This window comes from Bidens hawaiensis, unplaced genomic scaffold (genome assembly GCF_021521415.1).
Source record: "Bidens hawaiensis isolate Kalapana, Puna unplaced genomic scaffold, B.hawaiensis_p1.1 tig00004105_1, whole genome shotgun sequence".
Taxonomy (NCBI): domain Eukaryota; kingdom Viridiplantae; phylum Streptophyta; class Magnoliopsida; order Asterales; family Asteraceae; genus Bidens; species Bidens hawaiensis.
In genome coordinates this window covers 768,528-793,494 of record NW_027491242.1, presented here as the reverse complement: position 1 = coordinate 793,494, position 24,967 = coordinate 768,528, and the positions used below count along the sequence as shown (strand labels likewise).

General features: G+C 35.2%; 4 protein-coding genes and 1 pseudogene across 5 annotated transcripts; 2 read left to right on the top strand and 3 right to left on the bottom strand.

Annotated features, from left to right (window-relative positions):
* Positions 1-663: 663 nt before the first annotated feature.
* On the bottom strand, positions 664-6,130 carry LOC143625354 (uncharacterized). The gene is made up of 5 exons (XM_077095703.1): positions 5,731-6,130; positions 4,063-4,602; positions 2,921-3,070; positions 2,267-2,820; positions 664-1,276 (listed from the first exon to the last, which is right to left on the bottom strand). The coding sequence occupies exons 1-5, from the start codon at positions 6,128-6,130 to the stop codon at positions 680-682; spliced, it is 2,241 nt and encodes a 746-aa protein (XP_076951818.1). The 3' UTR covers positions 664-679.
* Positions 6,131-6,479: 349 nt separating this feature from the next.
* Positions 6,480-9,023, bottom strand: LOC143625403 (uncharacterized). 2 transcript variants are annotated; one of them, XM_077095740.1, is made up of 6 exons: positions 7,798-9,023; positions 7,479-7,730; positions 7,120-7,413; positions 6,979-7,035; positions 6,833-6,894; positions 6,480-6,766 (listed from the first exon to the last, which is right to left on the bottom strand). In XM_077095740.1, exons 1-6 carry the CDS (start codon positions 7,828-7,830, stop codon positions 6,676-6,678), a joined length of 789 nt encoding a protein of 262 aa, XP_076951855.1. In that variant the 5' UTR covers positions 7,831-9,023; the 3' UTR covers positions 6,480-6,675. The 2 variants fall into 2 exon arrangements, with proteins under 2 accessions (XP_076951855.1, XP_076951854.1); XM_077095739.1 differs by having other exon boundaries at positions 6,979-7,025.
* A 2,539-nt stretch (positions 9,024-11,562) lies between these two features.
* Positions 11,563-13,248, top strand: LOC143625402 (expansin-A7-like; annotated as a pseudogene).
* An 802-nt stretch (positions 13,249-14,050) lies between these two features.
* LOC143625401 (protein STAY-GREEN 1, chloroplastic-like) lies at positions 14,051-16,536 on the bottom strand. The gene is made up of 4 exons (XM_077095738.1): positions 16,382-16,536; positions 16,094-16,267; positions 14,451-14,618; positions 14,051-14,370 (listed from the first exon to the last, which is right to left on the bottom strand). Exons 1-4 carry the CDS (start codon positions 16,484-16,486, stop codon positions 14,059-14,061), a joined length of 759 nt encoding a protein of 252 aa, XP_076951853.1. The 5' UTR covers positions 16,487-16,536; the 3' UTR covers positions 14,051-14,058.
* Positions 16,537-19,911: 3,375 nt separating this feature from the next.
* On the top strand, positions 19,912-23,714 carry LOC143625400 (citrate-binding protein-like). Its single transcript, XM_077095737.1, has 3 exons — positions 19,912-20,038; positions 22,288-22,490; positions 23,187-23,714. The coding sequence occupies exons 1-3, from the start codon at positions 19,972-19,974 to the stop codon at positions 23,574-23,576; spliced, it is 660 nt and encodes a 219-aa protein (XP_076951852.1). The 5' UTR covers positions 19,912-19,971; the 3' UTR covers positions 23,577-23,714.
* The last annotated feature ends 1,253 nt before the right edge of the window (positions 23,715-24,967 follow it).

Sequence of the window (24,967 nt, the reverse complement as noted above, 5' to 3'; positions counted from 1 at the left end):
AAAGGAAACCACAAAGAGCAAAAGTAGACTAGAAGGAGGGGCTCATCCCGTTGATCATCCCACGAGTCCCTAATAGCCCCGTTCAGTGAAAAAAAAAGCCCAACAATATCCGTTAGCCCCGTTCAGTGAAAAAAAAGTTACACTTATCAAACGAACAAATGGAAGCTCCAACGAACAAATGGAAACCACAACGAGTAAAACTATATTAGAATGAGGGACTCTCCTCCTTAATCTTCCCACGAGGCCCTGATAACCCCGTTTAGTGAAAGCAAAATCCCACCAGTCGTGGCTAGCCCCGTTTAGTGAAAACGAAAGCGGCATTTTGGGACGTTTAGAAGGTATATGTAGCGGTGTGAAGTGCCTCAACCCAAAATGAGGGTGGCTAATGTGTGTGACGAATCATTCTTTCGGCTTTGCCATTTTGGGACGACGCTTATGGACATAAAAAAACAAAACACAAGTCCATGAGTAGTTGCAAAATTTGTAAACTTATGGTTATCGAATCGCCCATAAATCACGTTAAATTGTCTTAAAATGTTGTTGAAATTGTGTTTGGATGTGTGTATAAAATTTTGCAAAATTAGTAAACGCTTCGGATTTATATAATATAACTGGAATCATAAAAAGGAAAGCGTTTACTATTCGAAATTTGACACGAATATACTTTTTTACATGACAGTTAGCTTCTTGCAAAGATTCCACCACCATAAGTTGCAGAAACAAGCTCAACAAGCAACGGAAACTGTAACGCTGCGAATGAGACAATCGCAAGACACGTTAATGCAGCTATCGGGATCAAAATCCATTCTTTTTCCTGCCCAGAAACAATAAACAAAGCTGCACTAAATGCCACCATAAGTGAAGTCACAGACAAGAACAACATCACAAGGCCAAGTATTAATCTTTTTGGTAACTTGTAGAGAAAATCCTCATCACGATAACGAGCAGTGAGAATCGACAGAAACAGCAACAAAGAAGTGGTGGATGTAAACAATGAGAGTGCATCCGAGACTGCGAATATTATGAAACTTGATCTTGTTAAATAAACTGGTTTTCCAGTTTGATCATTGTTGCCACCAGGTACAGTAATCGCGGCTGCAAAGACTATTGTGACAATAAGTGCAGCTGTGATCGTGTATGAATCTGCTGTTTTTTTCATCCACTCTTCGCCTTCTTTTCTTAACTCCTTGTGTTCTCTTCTGAACACCATTATAGGCGTCTCTTGCCTTTTGTTCGTTGCTTCCTTGTACTTCGGTTCTACAAATTTCTCGACTTCCTGTAATGCATTTAATTACTGTTTCACATGTTAATGATTAAAAACTTTGTGCATTGATGTGTATTACAGTGTGTTAAATCACCTGAAAGTCCTAGGGGCGTGCGTGGTGTGGTTCAGTGCGATTTTGGGCTAAAACAAAACCGAAAACCAAAACATCGATTTTTGGGTATTTTGAAACTATTCGGATTCGTTTTCCGGTTTTTGTTTTGGTTTCAGTTCGGTTTCGGTTTTTTGGTTTTTTCGGTTTTTGCAATTTGAGCTTGAGAATTATAGACTGAAAAAAAAGGTTGCCAAAAATAATGAATTTTGGTATAAATAATTTTGCTAATTGTTAACTAATAGACTATTATGCATTTGACAAAAAATATTTGAGTTACATATTTATTAAATTTTAACAAATTACTTGAATAAAAAAATTAAAAAAATAAAAATTTAGGAATTTGGTTCGTTTTTTTTTTTTGGTTTTTATTACACGCAAAACCAAAACCGAACTGTTAGTTTGGTTTTACAAAAACATAAAACCAAACCGTCAGTTTTTTTTCGGTTTGGTTTTTTCGGTTTCGTGCACAACCCTGCTTGAAATCAGGGATGTAAATAAGCCAAGCCGAGTTGAGTAATGGCCGGGCTCACCTCATTTAAAGAACGAGACTAGCTGGCTCGGTCTGTTTATCTAAACGATCTAAAATGTTGTTCAAGCTCTACTTGTAAAACGCTCGAGACAACTAGTTTACTATTTAGGAATGGTTAATCTTATATCATTGCAATATACATAAAGTAAAAAAAAATACTTTTAACATAATACAATGCATATTTAAGGATTATTGGTTTTTCATAATCCCAACTTTAACAGGCCTGGATTAATAAACGACAAAATTTATATTTTATAATATGAATTTAAGTTATACTTTACATATTAAAATTTTGGCTCGTGTATAAACCAAGTCGCGAGTTTTTTTCCGAGCAAGCCATTATTTTTCTAAACAGATTTACCTGAAACCACTGTAACTCTCTTTGCATTTGCAGCGCAGCACCGGAAACCACATTAAGTTTGTGTATAGGCGCCAACTGTGCAGCCAAGTGCAACAAGTTGTTTCCATCTTTGTCTTTCATTACTTTATGTAAAAACATATTAATATTCATCTCATGTACCAACAAGTTGTAAACCTTTTCAGTACGGTTTATTATCGCCAACTGAATAATGTAATAACCGTTTGTGTTGGACCAAATTGCTTGAGGAAAATACTTCACCATTTCTTTTATCGCCTCTGGCGTATCGTTTACTGCTGCAGCATTAGTTGCCTTGAAATAATGGTCTCCCATATCATTGTATTTGTTTGTTTTACTAACTTCTTCACATATATGTGTTAGTAACATAAGAGCCGTGTTGTGCTTTAGTTTATCTTCCTTGAGGCGGTTGATCTGTAAAGTTGAAAGCAAACCCGTGTAGAGGCTGCATCTTGAGACAACTTTATTCTTGTATATCTTTTGGTTTTCGATATCTTGGGCCTTATTAGTATTTCCAACGACGTTATGTATCCTCACGTCTTAAAAAAACAAAATAACGAAATGATCAAACATAGATATCAACATAACTTTTATAGTTTTATTATTTAGATTGTAGTGAGAGCAAGTGAAGAAACTGACAAGAATATACAAATCTTTGGTAGAAGTTGTATCGTGTTCCAGTATAATATAAGTCCAACTTTCCCGCGATACACATTAATGGAGTATCGACGTCCTTGTACTTTGTTCTAGCCGTGTCAGGGTACTCTTTAATCAAGTCATATGCTACGTCTGTAAATAACAAAAAAAAGTACCTAGTCAAATCCTACGGTGGGGGAGGGGGGGAGGTTAGAATGAGGGTAAACCACTCTCGCTGAGAGTCTTGAGACCCTGGCTTCAAAAACATTATCTCAACATGTAAAGTATAATATCCATATAATCAGAATAACACAAATGTTGCATAGTGAATAAACATGGCAACAACACAAAAAGTACAAAAATAATACTCCCTCCGTCCCATTATAAGTTGCCACATTTCCTTTTTTATTTGTCCCATTACATGTGTCCACTTTCAAAATTTATTAGTCATTTTCCAAGTTTACCCTTAAACACACACAACTAACATTAATAAACAATATTGATGGACCCACTTTTCAAGGGTATTATTGTCATTTGGTAAGAAAAAAAAAAGTAATCATTCTATCCATATTAAACTTTGTGTTTTTCAAACCTGGACACTTATAATGGGACGGAGGGAGTAGTAGTAAACTACCGATAACACAAAGGGGTGAGGAATACTATGATAGCAACGATAAAAAGGCAGATAGACGTAAATAATGTGTTGGCCTTAGTTGTGTGAACAAGTTTGATACAATGTTGCGGGTCAAATTTGTAATTAGTATAAAGTATAGTTTAGGGTCATTTATGCAACATTTGTAAGTTAGGGAGTCTTGATGTATATATTTGACGGTTATTAACGGTTATAAGTTAGTTTATACTACCAAGTAGTTATATAACTGTCAAGGTGGTTAATTAACCGCCATAACGATGTGCATAAATAGGCGCCGATGTGTGGTATCTTGTAAAAACGTTGTTCATATAATACAAGTTCGTGTTTCAAGGTTAATCCCATGTTGTGTTCTTCTTATTCATGTTATGTTTTCTATATAATGTAGTATAAATCCTATACGCTCCTCTAACAAATCTATATTGTAAACAAACTTACGTAAAATATATACGCGCTTGAAAGTTAATATTTATATCAAGAACGGATGGAAACTCACCAAGAATGCCTTGATTAATTACACCGATAAGAAGCAGAGCGCCGTTCCCGCCTTCAAAGGGATTATGATATGTTTCTTGTTGTGAAAGCCCAACATGTTGCTTGCAAGCCTCAAGCAAATACATGAAAGTAAGTTTATGCGGACTAAAAACCGCTCTATGGATCGGTAAGTATTCCTTTCGGTCTGGAACGAATAACAAATGCGGGTTGTGTTCCACAAGCATTTTCGAAGCCGCAGTGTTCCCGACCATTGCAGCATAGTGGAGCGGGTTCTGTCCATAGTTGTTTACCATTGATGGAAGTGAGTTCGGGTTTATTTCATTTAGAAGATTTTTAACAAACTGAATGTTTTCGGTTTGAGATATCGCGATGTGGAGTGCTCTATGGCTTGCTATATTTAGTTTGGCGGTTAATGTGTTGTTGTCTTTGTTGAAATGTTCTCGGGCTGTTTCCCAGTCACCTTCGATTATGGCTCGGTACAGCGGTATGTACTCTGCAAGATCTAGTGCCACAAGAAAAGAATATGGATACACTACTACCACTTATTATACGGGTGTATAACCAGTCAATCAGTCATATAACTTATGACATGGAACACCACGGTCACATATAGGGGTGTGCACGAAACCAAACCATGACCGAAATAACTAAACAATAAAAAAACTGCTCTAATTTTATGTTTTCTAATAAACCAGAAAAACCGAACAGTGAAATACCGATTTTAAGAAATTTATAAACTATTAATTAACAAAAAAGTTAGACCCAAATTCATTATTTTGGCCACTTTTTGGGCCTAAAATCTTCAAGCCCAAATGGTAAAACCGACAAAATCGAACCGAACTCATTGCTAAAACCGGGAAAAAAAACAAACGGTTTTCAAAAACCCGAACACCATATTCAGTTTTAGGTCCAGTTCGAGGCCAAAACCGACCCAAACCGAATAAGTGACCTTTGCGCACCCCTAGTTACATTGGTCAATTAGGAAAAGTTATACGAGTCATACAACTTTTGCATAATGCCTTAAATGATTGGTATAACAACTCATATAAAACCTTATTTTATTTTTATACGGCTAGCCCTGCTTGCGGTGCGCACATATGATGTATATATGTGTGAACCCTCGGGTGGGCAAAAGTGAAATTGCACTAATTTTGACGTTATTTTACTAATCTCGTGAAAATAACGTTAAAAGTGACGGACGGTTAATCAGGCATCATGTAGTGGCGTTGATAGCCGAAAGACAAGGGTACATGCACCGATCAGCCGGTGTCCCGATGATTGAGTGCTATGTGCCTTATGTCAAAGGCTTGATGCAAAACTACTATCGAGCCGGGGGTCTCACCGGAAGCAGCCTCTCTATCCTTATGGGGTAGAGGTAAGGCTGTCTACATCTTACCCTCCTCAGACCCTACTATAGCTTTGCTATTGGTGGGATATACTGAGTACGATGATGATGATGATGATTTTTATACGGCCCGTATAACATATTTGACATTTTCACATCATACGCACCATATAACCTTACACGGCCCGTATGACATGTGGAACACATTACACGGACAATATAACTTATCAGTGACGTGTGGATAATATGTCAGTGGTGTACATATAGCCTGGCCCGGAGTTCGATTTGGGCGATAAAACACTGCCCAAATCTCCAACCGCATACCTTTTCCTTTATTTGTGGCAGCAGCGGCGTTGGAACTTGAAGCGGGTGTTGGTGGAGTGCTATAAGTATTGTTTAGCTTGTTCCATACACCCATTGCAGTGTGAAGCCCAACAACAGTATCCATGACCTCTTCGCTTAACGAACCGAACATCCATCCTTTGACAAGTGTGTCCGATCGTTTCCACGCCTCATAGTTCGGTTCTCTGGGTGTTCTATACCGACCATCAATGAAACCTTGCATATCATGGCTCTGTATGAGACACATCATCTGTTCCCGCCACCGATCATAATTTGTTTTACCAGAAAGCTTAACAGAAACAAACCCGGATGGATTGACGTGGCACGGGTACGGGTACGGATATTGTTGTGTTACTGTTATATTAGTGTTTGAGGAAGCCATTAGAAATGAATCTGATAAATCTGCTTTCAGATATTATATTATTCACATTAAATTCAATTCCTTATGTCAACATCACTTTTATGATGAATGGTTTGACAATTATTATCTTTTCCAAAAGTCTTATTTTCTCCCTTTCATACGGCCCGTATCGACCATACAACCTATATGACACACATTCGATGTGTTTGAACGATCCGTCAACATGCTTGTTTAACGTCTGCCTAGTTTAAAACGCAACCATTGAATAGAATAATATACAATCATCATCAAATGCATACAGATGAAAGATATTATAACGTTGACGGTATTTTGATAAATGGCAACATAGACAAATTACTTACCACCGAAGGTTACCAATGTATAACAACTAACGAGTCGAACATGTATTTACATATTCAGTTTACAATATTATCAATTAAAGAAAGTACTTTACAGTTTACATAACTGTATAACATATTCATTATCTTTCCTTTGCTGTCACATGACTTCACTACCCACCAACCAATGAAATATAAGAAAGCTACTTCTTTCATCCTATTTGTATATCATTTCGGGGACGAACGATGATGATGACCATCATCATGACTATGACCATCGTGATGACGACTCCTCTTCTTCGAGCGAGACCGTGAATAACTGTAAAGCCGTAGCATAATTAGAATAAATTCACGATTTTTTAAAAGTAAAAAGGAAGATGCTTACGAGTCATCATCATTCGCTTTGCTAACAGATGAATCTCGGCTTTTTCGAGAAGACTCGTTCCCCTGTTCAAATCATCTTGTTACTAACTGATATGACATGGAAATAATATTTACTAAATGTATATCTAAACTAGTTTAGTGACTAACCGATTGATGTGAAATCCGGTTGCCTCTGCCATGAGCTTCAAGGTACTCTTCATATGTCTGCATAAACGCAAGAACAATCAGACATTCAGACCATCAAAAACTATGGAAAATTAAATGTATAAAATAATTATATTATTATACCATTTCCAGAATATCATCATCAGTAAGAGTATTAGCATGTAGGCTTCTTTCTGCAGACATATCCCACCCGTCATATAACACAGAACCATCACTACCAGTATCCACATCAGCAACACTTCGGTTAATAAACGGATTTTGATGTGAAGTATGCTGGTAATACAATGAAGGATACAACAACGGTCCTAAATGCATGGGGCCCGTATCTTGTAAACCACAAAAGGTTTGGTTTTCATCCACTCCACTTTCTCCATCTATCAGTTCACAAAGTGCTTCTCCAATATCTTGAGGTAGCTCCTGAAACAAATAATATGTGTGTGTATATATGTGTGACTGTATGTATGTATAATATGAAACCTTACCTGGCAATCTCTACTGATTTTAACCGGTTTGTAGTCATTCAAAGGGTTCTTTAAATGAAGTGTTTTCTGAAAAGGCAAGTCCTGTAAACGCAGCCATTTAACCTTAAAACTGCGGCCCCACGGCTTGCCTCCACCATAACCATGGCTCCAAACATTGTCTCGTCTCCAACCAACCGATGAAATCATCTGCGCATACCCTTGGAAGTAGCCGCTCATATTGACACTAAATATTAATATCACCTTACCAGAATTCTGCAAGACACGCGCATTCACGTTTTAGAAAATATTGACACGAAGCCATAGAGAATAATGAACTTACATGATAAGCTTCTTCTAAGATCGGTTCGTACATCACTTGAGTGGCCCAAATTCCTCTCTGAATTGATAATTGGATATTTTCAAGGTTTAAACTCTTTATGATAAAGTATCTAGTATCACTGGATTTACTTCTTTTATTTGTGTTTGAGGTTCCAACTTGTTCACATGAATGGTCTTGATCTTCTGCACCAGAACGATATGCATCCTTGTCTACTTTCTCATTCGGGCTCTCTATAACAACATTCTAGCTCATTCATTTTAACTACTAAAAGAATAATTTAAAAGATGATCAAATTTTATTGTATTTAGTGAGATTAGACAGATGATACTTGTTATAACTCTTGGCAATTTTCATGTGTGACCAACTCCACATATCATAGATCATAATAAAATTATTTGTAGAAGTGATTTAAGTTCGGAAAAATAACTTGATTGTTCTTATTCTCCACATCAAGCTTCCAATCGGTAACCGAAGAATCAACAACAGAATTATCAACAGACATGGCCTTTTTGTTTCCTGATATCATAAAGAGAGTAAAACAAGCATTCAAATGAAAGATAAACTGACATCACTATAATGTCAAGTATTCAATTAAAACAAGGTAAATTTGTGCGATAACGTATAACCTTTAATAGTTTTAGACCATTGATAACTACTATTAAAGGCATATAACGAACGAATGAACATGAACAGGGCATAGTTCGGTCAAAACCGGTTTTTGAGTGGAAAATCCCTAACCTATGTAACCAATTCGGTTCGGTTATTAACTGGTTAACCAATAATACCCAAATGAAATTAACCTTAACCGATTAAAATTAACTTTATTAACACTAACCGTATTAACCTATGTTCGTTAACCGGTTCCTGAGAGGTTTCGATGTGAAAACCCTAACCAGTTCCTAACCATCGGTTACTAACCGGTTTCTCCTATACCTGTTATTAACCACCTACCAGTTTCTCACTATTTGCACCTCTACAATGACGGAATAAATTATACTAAAACAACTCTTAAACCATAAATTGATGCTAGTAATTGTACATCAACACGCATATAGATACAACTATACAAGTACAACTACTGCATATTACCAACACATAACATACTTGACGGCCAAATTAGTCGCTAGTCTGTCCAAATCGCCCCTAGACAGGTCTACACGAACCAAATTTCCAGCCAAACTCTGCAAATTACATATAAAAAAATGTGTGTGCATAATACTGAAAATTACATATAAATATGTATGTATGCACGTATATATAAAGATGAAAATTACATATAAAAATGTGAATATACGTGCCTAGTGAGTTCTACAACACTTGTACCGATTTTTTCAGTTGGTACCGGTACTATTAAATAGACCGAAACCAAAAACATGAAAAACGAGTATTGGTGCCAATATTCAGTAAAATGCTCAAATATATGTATTTGTGTGTGTGCGTGTGTATATTACTGAAAATTACATATAAAATTATGTGTGTGTGTATATGTATGTATATATAAAAATAAAAATTACAAATGAAAATGAAAATATGAATACATATATATACGCGCCTAGTGAGTTCTACAATACTAGTACTAAATTTTTCGGTTACAATCACTATTATTAAAATTTAAAAGTACCAAAATCGAACGGTACCGATGCCGAAAACATGAGAAACGAAAACTACCAGAATCGCTACCGCTTATGTTCCGTCCAGTACTCTGTAGAAACTGATCATCCCTAAACAACACTTAAACCCTAAACTAATTCAAATATATGTATTTGTGTGTGTGTTACTGGAAATCTCATATAAAAATGTGTATACGTATGTATAAAACTGAAAATTACATACACCGGTGCCGCAAACATGAAAAACGATATCCAGAACCGCTACTGCTTGTGTTCGTACAGTACCAGTACTCTGTGAAAACTGCTCAGTCATCCCTAAACAACACTTAAACCCTAACTTAACGCAAAATTGCAGATAACTGTGCATCAACACCTATACAGATTACTACAACACATAGCGTACTTAACGGCATTGCAGGTAAAACTGTGAAACACATCAATCAAATTCAAACAACAAGCAACACATTTCATCAAATTGTTCGAGTGAAAACTAACACAACTTACACATCGAAATGTGATGAAATTCAGAACGGACATGTTGACGCAGAAAACGAAATTAACAGATTGCAGAATTAACAAGTATTATTATTATTATTATTATTATCATTACCTTTTTGTGAAGAACGAACGAACGAACGAACGATAGCGTGAGTGAGTGGATTTGGAGAGTGGATAAAGTGTGCCCTAATTTTGATTTATTTGCCCCCTTTCTCCCTAACTTTATATTTTTACTTTTCTTTTATTTAACTATTATCACCGTACCGGAAACCCTCGTCTTCCGATCCAGTAAAAACTCGATCTTAAGGCTAACGTCTGTGAATACTCACTGAAAGGCACGATAGATAAAACACGTTCAGTTTAATGAACGTCATCTATTAAATGATGGGTGTAATAATCGAACATGGGTTACATGAAACACAAAACTTCTTTCTTACCATTTCATCACCAGCCAAATAATAATAATAATAATTTTAATTGTGAATGACCAACAAAGAAAATATATTAAAGCTTGCAAACCGCTAGCCGTTAATACAAGTATCAATCACCAAATAAAAAAATATTGATAAATTAAAACACCCAATTACAAGTTTTATACACCAATACCAATCCTTTAAATAGGACTTATCTTTTTCTTTTTTTATATTTTTTAATTTAAAAAAAAAAAAAAGCTCAATACCTTTATTTTCTCAAGGATCGACTGGATCGGCACCCCACTATAAGCAAGTCTCTACTGTTGACTTTATTTGGATAATAATAATAATAATAATAATAATAATAATAATAATAATAATAATAATGTATAGTTAAAGGCTTAAAGTGATTAAAAGGGAAAAACGGAAAGTCTACTGTTGACTTTACTTGGATTAAATCTACTTAAACCATTTTTATTTTATAATTGTTTTGACTTTTATATAGTTCACTATTCAAAAGAACATAAGTTAGACTTTTAGTCTTATTATGTTGAGCATAGTATTCCAAATTTCCAATCAAGCAAAGTAATCCTATACTAAATATGATTTCCCTTAATAAAAAAAGAACCTCAGTATACGTTGTGTAACTATATGACTATATTGCGTAATCATACAAAACATATCTGCAATCATCCAAAATACTCATGTCGCATAGCTAGTGACTCCTTACGCCTTGCACGAGAAAATGATTTCACGCATGAACCCGTTTACATGTGTGTGACTTGTCTATACATATTCGATTTGTGTGTCGTTTGTCATGTAATGTTTTGATATAATCAAAAATACACTTACTATGGCAATTTTTGTTTCTTTATCATAAATAGTACGAAGTTGGATTACTTAAACTTTACGTTTCTTAATCACCAAATATAATTTTATGATCGCTATAATATTACTTTGAAAAGTAACATAAGCCCATTTTGGATCATCTTTTTTATGGATATTGTCACCCAACAACCTATGCTTTGTCATTATAATAACATTAAAACCTGCTCGCACGTTGTCACTAAATTTTACTTCGTACAAGTCTTCATATTTTGATTTAATAAAAACAAGTCAAAGTTGACTTATAAAAAAACACAACTCTTCGTGAGGGTCACAAACACAACTTGTGAGCCTATAAATATATCTTTAAGTTCAAAGTCAATACTCAAATCAATAGGCAATAACACAAGTGCACAACAATGGCTTCATTTCATCATTCAAAAATGTTAGCCTCTTCCTTGTTATCGCGCTATTGACCATGTTTGGATCGGTTTTAGTTGGAGCTGCGTATGCTCCTGTCCCTCGTGCACAAGCACCGGTTGTGTACCGTCCAAGCGCATGGACTCTCGCCCATGCCACGTTTTATGGAGACGAGTCCGCGTCTTCAACCATGGGTACTACTTATTTTTGTATACATGAAATTAAAATGTATACACACATAGATATATAGATGCAATGAGAGTGTCAATTTCTAATTATAAAAGGTAGAATTGTTAAACTAATAAAACAATTCTAAGTAATATTGTTATTTTTAGAAAAATACTTATGTTTTCATATGAACATTCATGTTTTCTTACGTTAAAATTCATGTTATTATTATAAAATACAATAACAAAATGTTTTTCTCTTGTCCGACAATAACTTTTAGAGGTTCAACTCATGTTTTATTCAAATATAAACAAGTTTTTTACATATTCGAGTCATGAACTCTAGGGGTGTGTAAGAAACCGAAAAAAACCGAAATATCTAAACTGAAAAAGTCAAACCAAAACAAAACCGTCGGTTTAGTTTTATTTTTTAGTAAAAACCGAACTTACGGGTTCGGCTTCGGTTTTGGTTTTGCATGTTATAAAAACTGAAAAAAAACGAACCGAATTTCTAGATTTTTATATTTTATTCTAGGTAATTTATAAGAATTTAATAAATAAGTAACTCAAATATTTTTGGCCAAATCTGTAATAATAAATTAGTTAATAACTAACATAATTACTTATACTTAAATTCATTATTATCAGCCAACTTTTTTTTCGGCCTAAAAGTTTCAAGCTCGAATGACAAAAACCGAAACATTCAAAACCAAACCGAAACCGAACGGTTTCAAAAACTCAAAAACCAAAATTTAGGTTTTTGGTTTAGTTTTAGCGTAAAACTGACCCAAACTGAACCATGCAAACCCCTAATGAACCTTATTTTTTTTAACGAGTCTTTGGATTATGTCAGGTGGTGCTTGTGGATACGGTAACTTGATGACTAATGGATACGGTACAAACACGGCCGCGTTGAGCTCAACGATGTTTAACAATGGTTACGCATGTGGACAATGTTACCAAATCCGGTGTGTCCAATCTCCATGGTGTTCAAAAGGCATAGCGACCGTGACGGCCACAAACCTATGCCCACCAAATTGGTCCAAGGATTCCAACAATGGTGGATGGTGCAACCCGCCTAGGACCCATTTTGACATGGCTAAACCCGCTTTCATGAAAATAGCCAAATGGAAAGCGGGCATTGTACCCGTTATGTATCGTAGGGTACCTTGTGTGAAGAAAGGCGGTCTTAGGTTTTCGTTCCAAGGTAACGGGTACTGGTTGTTGGTGTATGTGATGAACGTTGGTGGCGCTGGTGACATCAAGAGCATGTGGGTTAAAGGAACCAAGACGGGATGGATAAGCATGAGCCATAATTGGGGAGCGTCGTATCAAGCGTTTGCGACACTTCGTGGTCAAGCTCTGTCGTTTAGACTAACTTCGTTCACAACCAAACAGACCATAACAGGGTACAATGTCGCCCCGGCTAATTGGAATGTTGGCTTGACATACCAAGGCAATGTTAACTTCCATTAATCAGTCGACCTCAATATGTTTATAAAATTTGGGGCACTGACTTTTTGCTATTTAAGTTGTATGATCATTTGTGTTATTGGTTCTCATACGTAAGGATCAAACTTGTTCAATTAATAATAAGAAAACTTTGCATTTTTTTGGTTTATTGTATAGTTAATGTTCTGCTTTAGAATACTATATAATTTTAACAATTTCAAGTTTCAAACAACTGAATGTAGGGGTGTACATAAAACGGTTTTTGGGTAAAACCAAACAACTTCGGCTTTTAGCCTTTTGAAACCATTCAGTTTCGGTTTTTTCAGTTTCTGTTTTGGTTTTGGTTCGGTTCAGTTTCGGTTTTGCTATGTGAGCTTAAAAAATTTTAGCACGAAAAAAAATTGGCCGAAATAATGAATTTAGGTATAAATATTTTGTTAGTTATTAACTAATACACTATTGTACATTAACCAAAAATATTTAAGGTGCATATTTATTAAATTGTTATAAATTACTTGAAATAAAAAATAAAAATCTTGAAGTTATGTTCGGTTTTTTTCGGTTTTTATTACATGCGCACCCAAAACCGAACCGTAAGTTTTGTTTTTACAAATACATAAAACCAAACCGTCGGTTTTTTGGGTTTGGATTTTTGGTTTCTTGGGTTTCGAATCTATACTTTCGATTTCTTACACACCCCTAACTGTCTGAACGTATCCTTTTAGTTAGGAGCTAGACACCATCATGTAATAGTAAATCGTCATTTTTACTAAATAGTAACTTAAATTTGTTAAAAATATTATTGGTATTTCATTTTTCATCACCATAGTCTACACACAGATAAACCAAATCAAAGAACCTTAATCAAAAATTTTGTTACAACCACTTGTTGGTCTCATCACCATGTTGATTCTTCACAAGATCATGAGACCAAGGGATTGAACTCGTCGACGGGTAACAACATGAACATTCTTCTAGGCATGTTTTTGGTACCTCCCAATTGCTCGACCCCCCATCTACAATGGAGGATCTCAATGACAATGACGACGCTTCCATAAGTGGGCCCCAACATTCAACTCGATTAAATTCTCGAACATTTGAGTGAAAGTAAACCCAAACTAAAGCTTCTTGCAACTCCGGGTAGTTCTTTAACAAATTCCCATCTCCATAAGCAAACGCCTTTAGTACCTAACGATGATTATATACAAGAGTGTTTACGCTCGCTAAAGATTAATTAATACTTGTAAAGGGGATTACTAAATAATTACCAAAGGGAGTTCTTTGGTGAAGATGAGGAACCTATGGTGAGCACACAAGTCAAGTAGCAAATGGCCACCACTGATGTGACAATGAACATGAAGAGACATGTTCCCTTTCACTTTCCTCCATTCCGCGATCACTTCGTCTCTATATAATTTATTATACCAACCTTGCAACTGTAAACACATAATCAGATAAAACAGTCACCGCTTAATTGCAAAATCATCGACATGCATGGCTCAACAATTTTGGAGGTCTAGCGCAGATTCTAAACTTGTGACCTTTTTCGTTAAAAATATGTCTTAGGATCCTAATAAAACAAATGTGAAGACACATTTTACATGCATGATTATTTGCTATGCAAACCTTGACATGAGTTTGCTTGATGTTAAAGTAGACATTTATAACTATAACATGACCGAGAAAAACAAAATGTGTTTTTTATGAAATATAATTTAGTACATATTATTGATTTTAGGGTTTGAATCAAATACAAATTAAATTAACGTGTTAATTGTGTGAATCAAATAGTGTAATAATATATATAACATAGTGTAATTATAGTGTATTATAATTACACTATGCAATTACATAATTTTACTAGTTGTATATATAATTACACTACTTGATTCGCTCAGTTAGCACGTTAATTTAATATACGTTAACTTATTCCCCATTAATCTTAACAGTTTCATCATCATCGTACTCAGTATATCCCACCAATAGCAAAGCTATGGTAAGGTTTGAGTAGGGTAAGATGTAGATAGTCTTACCTCTACCTTTTAGAAATAGAGAGACTGCTTCCGATGAGACCCCGGGCTCAATAGGAGTTTTGCATCAAGCCTTGGACATAAAGGACATAACATTCAACCATCGGAACCCCGTCGATTGGTGCATGTATCTTTGTCTTTCGGCTATCAACGCCACCATATGATGCATGATTAACCTTCCGCCACACTACTAGAAAATTGTTCAAGTTCCTACGTCTCTTTCCGTTGGAAATGCGTAGGAATCACTGTTTCCAACACATTTCCTACAAAAATATGTCGTTGGAAATTTCCAACGCATTTCTTACAGGAATAGTTAGAACTTTTGTTACCACTTTCTTACACATTTTCTACACATATTTCTTATGCATTTCTTATGAGATAAAATATTGTTTTCTATTTTTAATGTTTTTATTTTCTTACGCAATTCTGCCGCAATATAGTTATTTACCTTTTCTTGTTCTGTTAAATTTTTCAACGAATTTTCACGAGATTAGTACAATAACGTCAAAATTAGTGCAATTTCAATTTTGCCCACCCAATAATTCACAGATAATCTTAACAGTTTGATTTTTATATTTGAATTTGATGATCAAATCAACTTTGTTCAATAGTTTGATTTACCATGTAAAACCATAACTTAGATTTGTAAATATTAGAGGTTTTCTTAAAAGTAATAAATAATAATGACCAAAAGTTTATGTGGTTAACATGAACTCAGAACTGCTAGAAGTACAGAACTCGAGTGCAACGTTTAAAACGATTGACCCTTCTTAAAGAAAAGTACAATAATCCTCTATTTCATAATGCACTAACTTATTAAACAACTAACAAACAAAAGCAAATCAATAATTCATCAACAAAAATTAACATAATAATATTACCTGTGAAATATTGATGGTTTGAGAGATTGCTAGAGTCAATTTAGAAGTTATATCACTATGTGTAAGTGTATATGTTCTTGGAAGCTTCCCAGGATGTTTCTTGTCATCAACTCCTATAAACAACACCTTCAGTTTTGGTGCTTCAAATGTTGATGGTCCAAACAATCTTGCCACCTATATTTAAAAAAGAATCAAAATTTATTCAATAAAAAAAAATCAAGAATACCCATAAAGAAAATTAAAAAAAAAAGAAAAAAAAAGAAGCAATAAGTAGTGATATTTATTAACAGGAACTAGGGTTTGATTGTTCTTGAAGTTTCTTGTATTGTTCTTGATAACAATGGTGTTTTGATGACTCTTATGCAGAAATGATGAATATATTAAAGAAGCCATTTGTTTCTACACACACAATGAGCACACATAGTGAGGATTATTGACATATATAATAATAAAGAGTAAGAAGTAAGATGCGTGAAGTGAGTTGAAGAGTGGTGTTTAAACTTTAAAGGAAGGTTACCTGAATGTTTGGTGAAGTTGACCTGTCTTCAATGGTGGAAGCCTAGTACATGATCACTAGGGGTGTATCTAGTGACATTTTTTTCTTTTTATAACAGGCATTACTCGTTAAACTCGGTTAAGTAACTCCACAGCCTTATACTGCGTTCCTAGGTTAACGTATGGAAAGAACGGAAAAAAAAGCAGAAGAAATGAAAAGACTTACAATTACGTTGTTGCCCTTATCTTGTTTATTTGGTATAAAGTTACAACTCACATTATCCAAACCAACCACATTTCATGGAGAGAATGGGACGCTAGACATGTTCATTATAATCAGTTTTTGGTTCAATTATTTATTAATTAATTTTGGTTTTTTCCATAGTAATGGAGACATTGTTTGGGTTGGGTTTTTTCATTCAATAATGGAGATTGATTTATTGCGTTTTCATTCGGTTCGTTAAAGGAAGAATGAGGTTTTCGCATGCTAAAAAATAGGGAGACTGGTTTGAGATTACAAAGGTTGAAGACTAAGTAGTTACTGCGGAAAAATATCGGATATCGGTGAGATATCGGTTATTGCAGTGAGATATCGGTGGGATTTCGTTAATTTTAATATCATGTAAAATTCATATATATATATATAGCAATTTAACACTAATAATTCAGTATAGTTTCATACCATGAACAAATTAACCTTTTGCAAATTGCAAAACACTAACAATCTTAGAAAAACAAGAATTGATTAAGATTTAAAACACTAACATTGAACACTAAAAATTGATAATTAAGAGTTAAAACACTAAAATCGGTAGTGTCGGTGATATATCGGTCAAAAATTAGTCCAATATCGGTCAATATCATTGATTTTATCGATACCGATATTCTGATTTATATATCGCCAATGACCGATAAACCAATATATCCCTGATATATCAGCGATATCGACTGAATAGATTGGAGAGTTATGACTTGTATTTTCCATCATGAAATATTAATTGGCATATACCCTCTCTAATTGCATAATTCTCCAAAGCATACTTGAAGAGCACTAAACATAATACATTAAAAACTTGTATTTTGAGAAAAATTACAATTGTTTAGTTTTAGGTGTTGTTTGTTTTTGAAGATAAAAATTGTTTGCAATCTGATTTCATCTGATTTAATGTCTGCAACTGAAGATGTGGTCTAAAGGTCTGCAATCTGAAAATATAATACTGTTTGTTTTATAAACTGGATATCGTCTGCATAAGCTAAAAATTAGTTACATATCATATATATTACAATAGATAAAAGTCATTTAACGTTTGTAGACTGCTAAAATAATTGGAAGTGGTGTACGAACTATGGAAGTGGGTGGTGGTAGACGATTGTGGTAGGCGGTGAACCACCGTGGTGATGGACGGTTGTGGTGGTGGGTGGTGGACGGTGATGGTGGCCGACAATGGGTGGTGGACTAAGGTGGTGGCAGGGTGGTGGTGGTGGTGGTGGATGGTGGTGGCGGCGGACGGTGGGTGGTGGCGGTGGCGGGTGGTGGTGGTGGCGACGGACGGTGGGTGGTGGTGGAGGTAGTGGACGGTGGTTGTGGCCGACGGGGGTGGTGGTGGTGATGGACGGTGGTGGTGGGTGGTTAACGGTGGTGGTGGTGGTGAGTGGTTGACGGTGGTGGTGGCGGACAGTGGGTGGTGGTGGTGGTGGTGGACGGTGGTGGTGGCGGCAGACGGTGGGTGGTGGTGGTGGTGGCGGCGGAAGGTGGTGGTGGGTGGTGGTGGCGACGGACGGTGGATGGTGGTGGTGGTGGTGGCGGACGGTGGGTAGGTGGTGGTGTCGGACATTGGGTGTGGGTACTTGGTATGATGTTAAGAAGTGTGAAGAAATGTGAAGATGGTGAAAAAAACTTATTTTTGTAAAACCAAAAAAACAGTTTTCAAATCTTTTTTTATTTAAACAAAGAGTCTTCAAAAGCTTATGTCTGCGCGCCCGCAAACATAGGCTCCTTGCAGACCTTATAAGCAAAAACAAACACAACCTTAGAGAAGGTTATATAATATATATATATATATATATATATATATATATATATATATATATATATATATATATATATATATATATATATATATATATCAGAGTGAAAATTTGATCGTGTGGTAGAGAAAGTATCTATTAAATCATAACCTTCTATATGAAACAACACTAGGTGCCATACTGTAGGCCAATTAAAAGCAGGATGCATTATTTCATTATTTGTGTTCTATTCATCTAATTTCATTATTTAGGGGTCCATTAATCATACAGTTGTGGGTCTTTTCTTTTCAAAATTGTCGGTTTTTAATTCTATTTGTGATCTCGTCCTTTACAGTGTGCATGAAACCGTAATAATCAAAAATTCGAAAAATGTGACAATTTGATTTGATGGTTCTTAAAAGTAGATTTTGTGTTTGGTTTCGGTTTTGTCATTACCGAAACTTTTAAAACTTACCTACATTAAAAATGAGTTAAACTTAAATGGGTCAAAGGTTTAAACGCAAGTACGCAACCCTTTACTTGCGCACAACAGCACATGTCCATATGTTCTTCAACTATCACTATCAATAATATCAGTTCATATTGTCAGTTCGGGTTACAAAGCTACACTCACATATTGGGTTAAAATCTGAATAATTAAACATGCAATTAACTGGAATATAGACACTCACATATCGGGTCTTACAAATGTAAATTTACGAACTTGTTTTTTAAACTTGTCTTCAATTCTACTATTCCTTACTTTTTTAAGCCCTTCATGAATCAACAAATGTAACCAAATTACGCAGTTACCAAATTACCTGACTTAACAGACAAAATAGATGATGTTAAAAAAATGTACTAAAATGACAAATTTTAGAAAAGTGAAGTATCTATTTACAATAAATTCAAAAACGGTTCTAAAGTTGTGTAATTGAACAAACTACATGTACTAAAATATACTTAACTCTTTAGTATACCATAAAACACATATAAAAACATTTTTATATTTCGAATTATATAGTTTGAATAAATTTATTTGTTTCTAACATGTGTTGTACACGACCGTCTAACCTTAGTTGTGTATATATATAAATTAATTGCTTTAAATCAAGTCAAGTTAAACAATAAATGGACAACAAAAAATTTAACAGTAACAATTTTTTAAAAGAGACGGTGTTAACCTTTTAGTTTTTAGTTGATTCTTTTAACTATTTTAATTAATTGTCTGTCAGAATATGTGTTTGATAGTAAATGACTATATTACAATCTTGGGGAATAATATTTTTTTATAAAAACTAAATAAAAGTTTTAAATGATAATGCTATCAATATATATCACCATAACCATTACCATCTAAAGAGCTAAGAAAAAAAATGTATTCTCCTATATCTTTTGAGCTATGTGTTTTATGTATTTCTCTCTTCATATACATGACTAGAGGTGTTTAAAAAAACCGGTCCCCGAACCGGTTTGCCGGTTTAAACCAGAAACCGGTTATTTTAAAAACCGGTTTGACCGGTTTACAAACCGCCGGTTTGTATATCGGTTATACTTTTTAGAGCCCAAACCGGTTTTGAAACCGGTTATAAAAAAACCGGTTTTTTTAATTAACCGGTTACTAAAAAACCGGTTAACCGGTTTTTTTAAAAAACCGGTTTATGACCGTTTTAGAAAAACCGGTTAACCGGTTTTTTAGTAACCGGTTAACCGGTTAAAAACCGGTTTAATGCCGTTGAGAAACGGCTATATAGCCGTTTTTTGAGTTTTTTGACCGTTTTTTTTTTATTTACCATTCTACCCCCACAAACATCTATATATAGTTTAGGTTGGGTATTGGTTAGAACACACTCGATTATACAACTCCAAACGCTCCAAACGCTCTAAACGTTTATTTCATACGCGATTATTTTGTTATCTCACGCTCTATTATACCACATTACCACTCCATACGCTCTTATTTCGTAGTCGATTATCATGGCCTCCCAAAGTGCTACTTCATCCGTCAACATGGGTGCCTCGAACACGGGAGAAACGGTCGTTCGGGTCATCCCCACGAAACGAAACCAAGATGTTTGGCAACATTTCGACCTATGCGAAATGTCTAACGGTAGCCAAAAAGCTCGATGCAAACATTGTTTGAAGTTTTATGGCAAAGATGCAAACTCCACTTTAAAAGCGCATGTACAAAGGCCCTTTTGCAAGGCCTTGAAGGACGAATCGGGAAGTAGTTCGCAGCCGGAGATGACGAATCAAGGAACGGTGTTTACGTACGACCTTGAAGCGGTACGTCAAAAGTTTTCAAACTTTGTGATTCAAAATACACTTCCTTTCAACCACTTCGACAACCCTCAATTCACGGAGATGATGCAAAAGTATGTTCAACCACGCTACCAACACGTAAGTCGTTCGACCCTTAGAAGAGATTGTCTTAAAGCTTGGAAAAACGCTAAATCCGAACTAATTTCATACTTTTCAAACTTACAAACTGGTGTAAACTTAACAACGGATGTGTGGTCGGTACCTAATGGTTCGCGCGACTCATACATTTGTGTGACGGCTCATTGGGTTGACCCCGAGTCGTGGCAAATGATGAAACGAACCGTTGCGTTTCAATTGTTTGATTACCCGCACACGGGTAGAAATATTTTTAAACTCTTGGATAAAGTCATTCGACAATACAAGATTGAACATAAAATCTTTTCAATTTCGTTTGATAACGCGTCCAACAATACGGCCGCGGTTGGCCATTTAAAATTAAAGTATAAACCTATTTGTGATGGAGCGTTTTTTCATAGCCGATGCATTGCACATATTATCAACTTGGCCGTGCAAGATGGGTTAAACGTGATCGAAACGCAAAGAAACAATTTTAAAAGAATGTTACGAGATGTTTTTAGCAACAATAAAACGTTTTCAAGATACAAAAAATTTTGTGATGAAGCTAATTGTCAATGGTTGGGGCCCAATTGGGATTGTCCAACAAGATGGAACTCGACTTGTGATATGTTTGAGAAAGCCATCCAACAAAAAGAATCACTAATTGCGTTTCATCAAATAATGTCAAGTAGGGGTAAATGTGCACCGTACGATCCTAGAAACTGGTTATTGATTGAGATCGTTACGGAGGTCCTTCAAATTTTTAAATCTTGCACAACTAGTTTATCCGGGGTTTACTATCCAACAAGCCCCATTGCTTTACCAAAAATTGCTGTCATGTGCACAAAGTTGAGTGAACTTCATTGTAGGGGTGCACCTTATTTTGATATGGGTGTAAAAATGAAAGAAAAAATTAGAAAATATTTTCAACAACTACCCGCTGTTTTGACATGTGCTGCTGCGTTAAACCCTTGCATAAATGTTGGTGGTGTTGAAGCTTTAATAGAAAAAATTTGTGATGAGCTAGAGTTAAACGACGATCAAAACCCCTATTATAACTAAACTTTAAAGAATGCTTTCAACACCACCTTGTCTAACATGTATGATGTTTACCTTACAAAATACGGGTCGTCTTCCCAAATTCATGACTCGTTAAGAGCTGTTGCCCAATCCCAATCCCAAACCGACCTTGAAATGGGGATGTACTACATGATTTGGGAAGACGCCGGTAAACGTCAAAAAACCGGTCCGGTTAATAACCGAACCGGTTTTTTTAAAAAAACCGATTTGTGCACCTCTATACATGACCATAGGGTGTGAACCCATTGACACCACCCTAGGGTTTGTATCACTCCCACTTAATCACTATAATTTCGAAATCCAAAGGCCTTATGATGTCCCACTCGAGCAAAGATATAGTTTTTCCAAAGGTGTTCACAAGCTTTGGGTGATCAAGACTGACAAACCTCACTCAATAACCAGCAACATGCGTGCACGCTCTGAGATTCGCATTCAAGTAAATCTTCTCTTTATTTTGATATGCATGTTAACTATATATACATGCAGTGGTGGACCCAAGATTTTTTGTCAATGAGGTCCCAATTTTTTCGGTTTATAAAATTTTCGGGCTGGTCGTTATTCGGGTCGTGTCGGGTCGAGGCAATGAACATAATAAAACACGAAAATATGGTGTCATTGGAAATGTGTAAGTAGAGAGAATTTTGATTAGAAATTAAATAGAACGTAGACTTTTAGTTCATTTTTATTCATACCCGAAAAACATAAACGTAAGCTATACATATGATCTTACATACATGACCAAACATGAATACTAACTCTAACACAGATAAATGGTTAATTATAATATGCATACACAAAATAAATAATAAAAGAATATGCAAAACCCATGCTGCCGTTACATATGTTGTATGGCGATAAAAAAACAACAAAAATAGAGTATGGTGAGGCTTAAACCTTCAACATTTCAAAGGAAAAACAAAGGACTTTCCATTAAACCAGTTCAGCCTTAATAGTATGGGTTCACAATATTTTTTACAGAGGTCCTTACAAAATTTAATATACCGCATCTTAGTAATTTTTAAAAAACATTAGTGTGCGGGACCCTGATGGGTTCTATGGGGCCCGCCCCTGTATACATGTCACTTCAGATAGACTAATAAATAGTTTCATTTTTTTTTGGTCTTGTTTAAAGGGTTATGACTACTCTTCGGGTGTCTGGCAGTTCGAAGCATATGGGTATGTGCCTTGCGGGACGAGAGGGGTGTCCATCATGCAAGTGTTTGGGTCGAAACCCCCACATGCTACAACCGCAATGCTTAGAGTGTATAATACCAGTCTTTTTTATTACAAGGATCCTATGATTCTTTCTAAATTATATAATAGATGGTTTCGTCTAAATGTTATCCATGATGTCGAACGAAACAACGTTAAAGTTTACATAAATGGGGTCCTCAAGCATGAGGGACGTGGACGCGGTGGAACATCGCATTATTTCAAGTGCGGAGTCTACACACAGGACCATCCTTCGTTCTATATGGAGTCTCGTTGGAAAGATATTAAGATATTTAAAAGATATAATTAGTGTTCGAATTCTCTTAGGTTATGGTTCGAACATTGGATCATATTTCTACAAAGTTTTCATCTGCCTTGTACTTCCTAAGCTTTTGTTCCTATATGTTCCAATGAAATGAGAAGTGGCATGCTTTTGATAATGAAATGTTAAAAAATAAAAATCAAATAAAAAAGATTTATTCTATATACATAGCTTTTGATGATGGTCAGGTTATACATGGCAAACTCCATTTTTCTTCTTTTTTTCCTAATTGTATATCTTACTCCAACTTTATTATTGTTTTGTTGTGTTACTTACTAGCTTTAGAAGCCACATAATACCCAAAATACTCAAATATTAAATAATAAGAATAAGAAAAATAACAATGAGTACATAGTATATGTGGAAAAGATGGATCACGTATATACTAATAGCTAGCTATACTATTTATACAAAGATGAAATTGTGCTTACAATTTAAAAATAAATTGGATGTGGCTCAATGGTAGAGCACTCACTTTACAAGTGAGAGATAGAGGGTTAAAACCTCACTATCACTAATTTATATGGGAGATATGAGAGATGACCCTGGCTTGCCAGGGTTCGAGTCCTGATCTCACCCGGTTTTACCGGCTCGCTGTCGTGCCATTTAGCGGGTGTGGGGGTCGGGTTTTATCCTCCCTCAATAGGTGGACCGCTAAGGGCTCCATCCGTCCGGACTAGTGGCCGGCTCGGACTACCTTTAGCCAATGGGGGTCGCGTACGAAGTACCCGGCGTTACTTAGTTGGTCGTTTCAAAAAAAAATTACAAATTTAAAAAAAAATCTTTGTACACAATATTTAAAGTTATATCCATAGATTTTTCATCTTTATCTAACTTGTGCACACTTAAATCTGAAATAAATAATTAGCATCAATTAACAATTTTAAAAACTTAATAGAATGTTATTTGTCAATAATATTTAAAAGCTAAAGAAAATGCCATTTTTCAATCTACCTTATAATCATGTATACCAACTAATAAGTAATAAATCAACAAAACATGAACATAAAGAAAATTAGTTTTTAATAGTATAATCGACTTCCTAAGTTTGATTCCTTAAATAAGCACTAGTCATAATATGCCATTAAACAATCTCATAATTAAAGTCATAAAGCCATTTTATATCTATTTAAAAGCACACAATGTTAAATTTTACAAAATTAAAATAATATACTTTGATCAAGGTTAGGTAATAAAGTTTATCAAACTCTCTACACAAAAAAGTATATGTTAAGCCAAAAACATACCTTATAGAGATTGTATGAACATACACTTTTGAATGATGTTTGATTATGCTATAACATTTGACCTGTCAATTTACTTTTAACCAAAGTTATATCCGCACAACCGTAAACTACATCAACCAAGCAACTTAAAAC

Bases quoted from the DNA above. Each gene is read 5' to 3' on its own strand.
- LOC143625354 (XM_077095703.1), bottom strand. From the start codon at position 6,130: ATGGCTTCCTCAAACACTAATATAACAGTAACACAACAATATCCGTAC. The intron at 4,603-5,730 runs GTATGCGGTTGG...CCGTATAATAAG, and splicing joins TGCCACAAATAAAGGAAAAG to TGGTAGTAGTGTATCCATAT. The intron at 3,071-4,062 runs GTGAGTTTCCAT...TGTTATTTACAG, and splicing joins AATTAATCAAGGCATTCTTG to ACGTAGCATATGACTTGATT.
- LOC143625403 (XM_077095739.1), bottom strand. From the start codon at position 7,830: ATGTACGAACCGATCTTAGAAGAAGCTTATCAT. The intron at 7,731-7,797 runs GTAAGTTCATTA...CGTGTCTTGCAG, and splicing joins TCTTAGAAGAAGCTTATCAT to AATTCTGGTAAGGTGATATT. The intron at 7,026-7,119 runs GTATAATAATAT...AGACATATGAAG, and splicing joins ATGATGATATTCTGGAAATG to AGTACCTTGAAGCTCATGGC.
- LOC143625400 (XM_077095737.1), top strand. From the start codon at position 19,972: ATGTATTCTCCTATATCTTTTGAGCTATGTGTTTTATGTATTTCTCTC. The intron at 20,039-22,287 runs GTGTTTAAAAAA...ACATGACCATAG, and splicing joins CTTCATATACATGACTAGAG to GGTGTGAACCCATTGACACC. The intron at 22,491-23,186 runs GTAAATCTTCTC...TCTTGTTTAAAG, and splicing joins GCTCTGAGATTCGCATTCAA to GGTTATGACTACTCTTCGGG.
- LOC143625401 (XM_077095738.1), bottom strand. From the start codon at position 16,486: ATGGCTTCTTTAATATATTCATCATTTCTGCATAAGAGTCATCAAAAC. The intron at 16,268-16,381 runs GTTAATAAATAT...TTTTAAATATAG, and splicing joins ACAATCAAACCCTAGTTCCT to GTGGCAAGATTGTTTGGACC. The intron at 14,371-14,450 runs GTAATTATTTAG...AATCATCGTTAG, and splicing joins TCACCAAAGAACTCCCTTTG to GTACTAAAGGCGTTTGCTTA.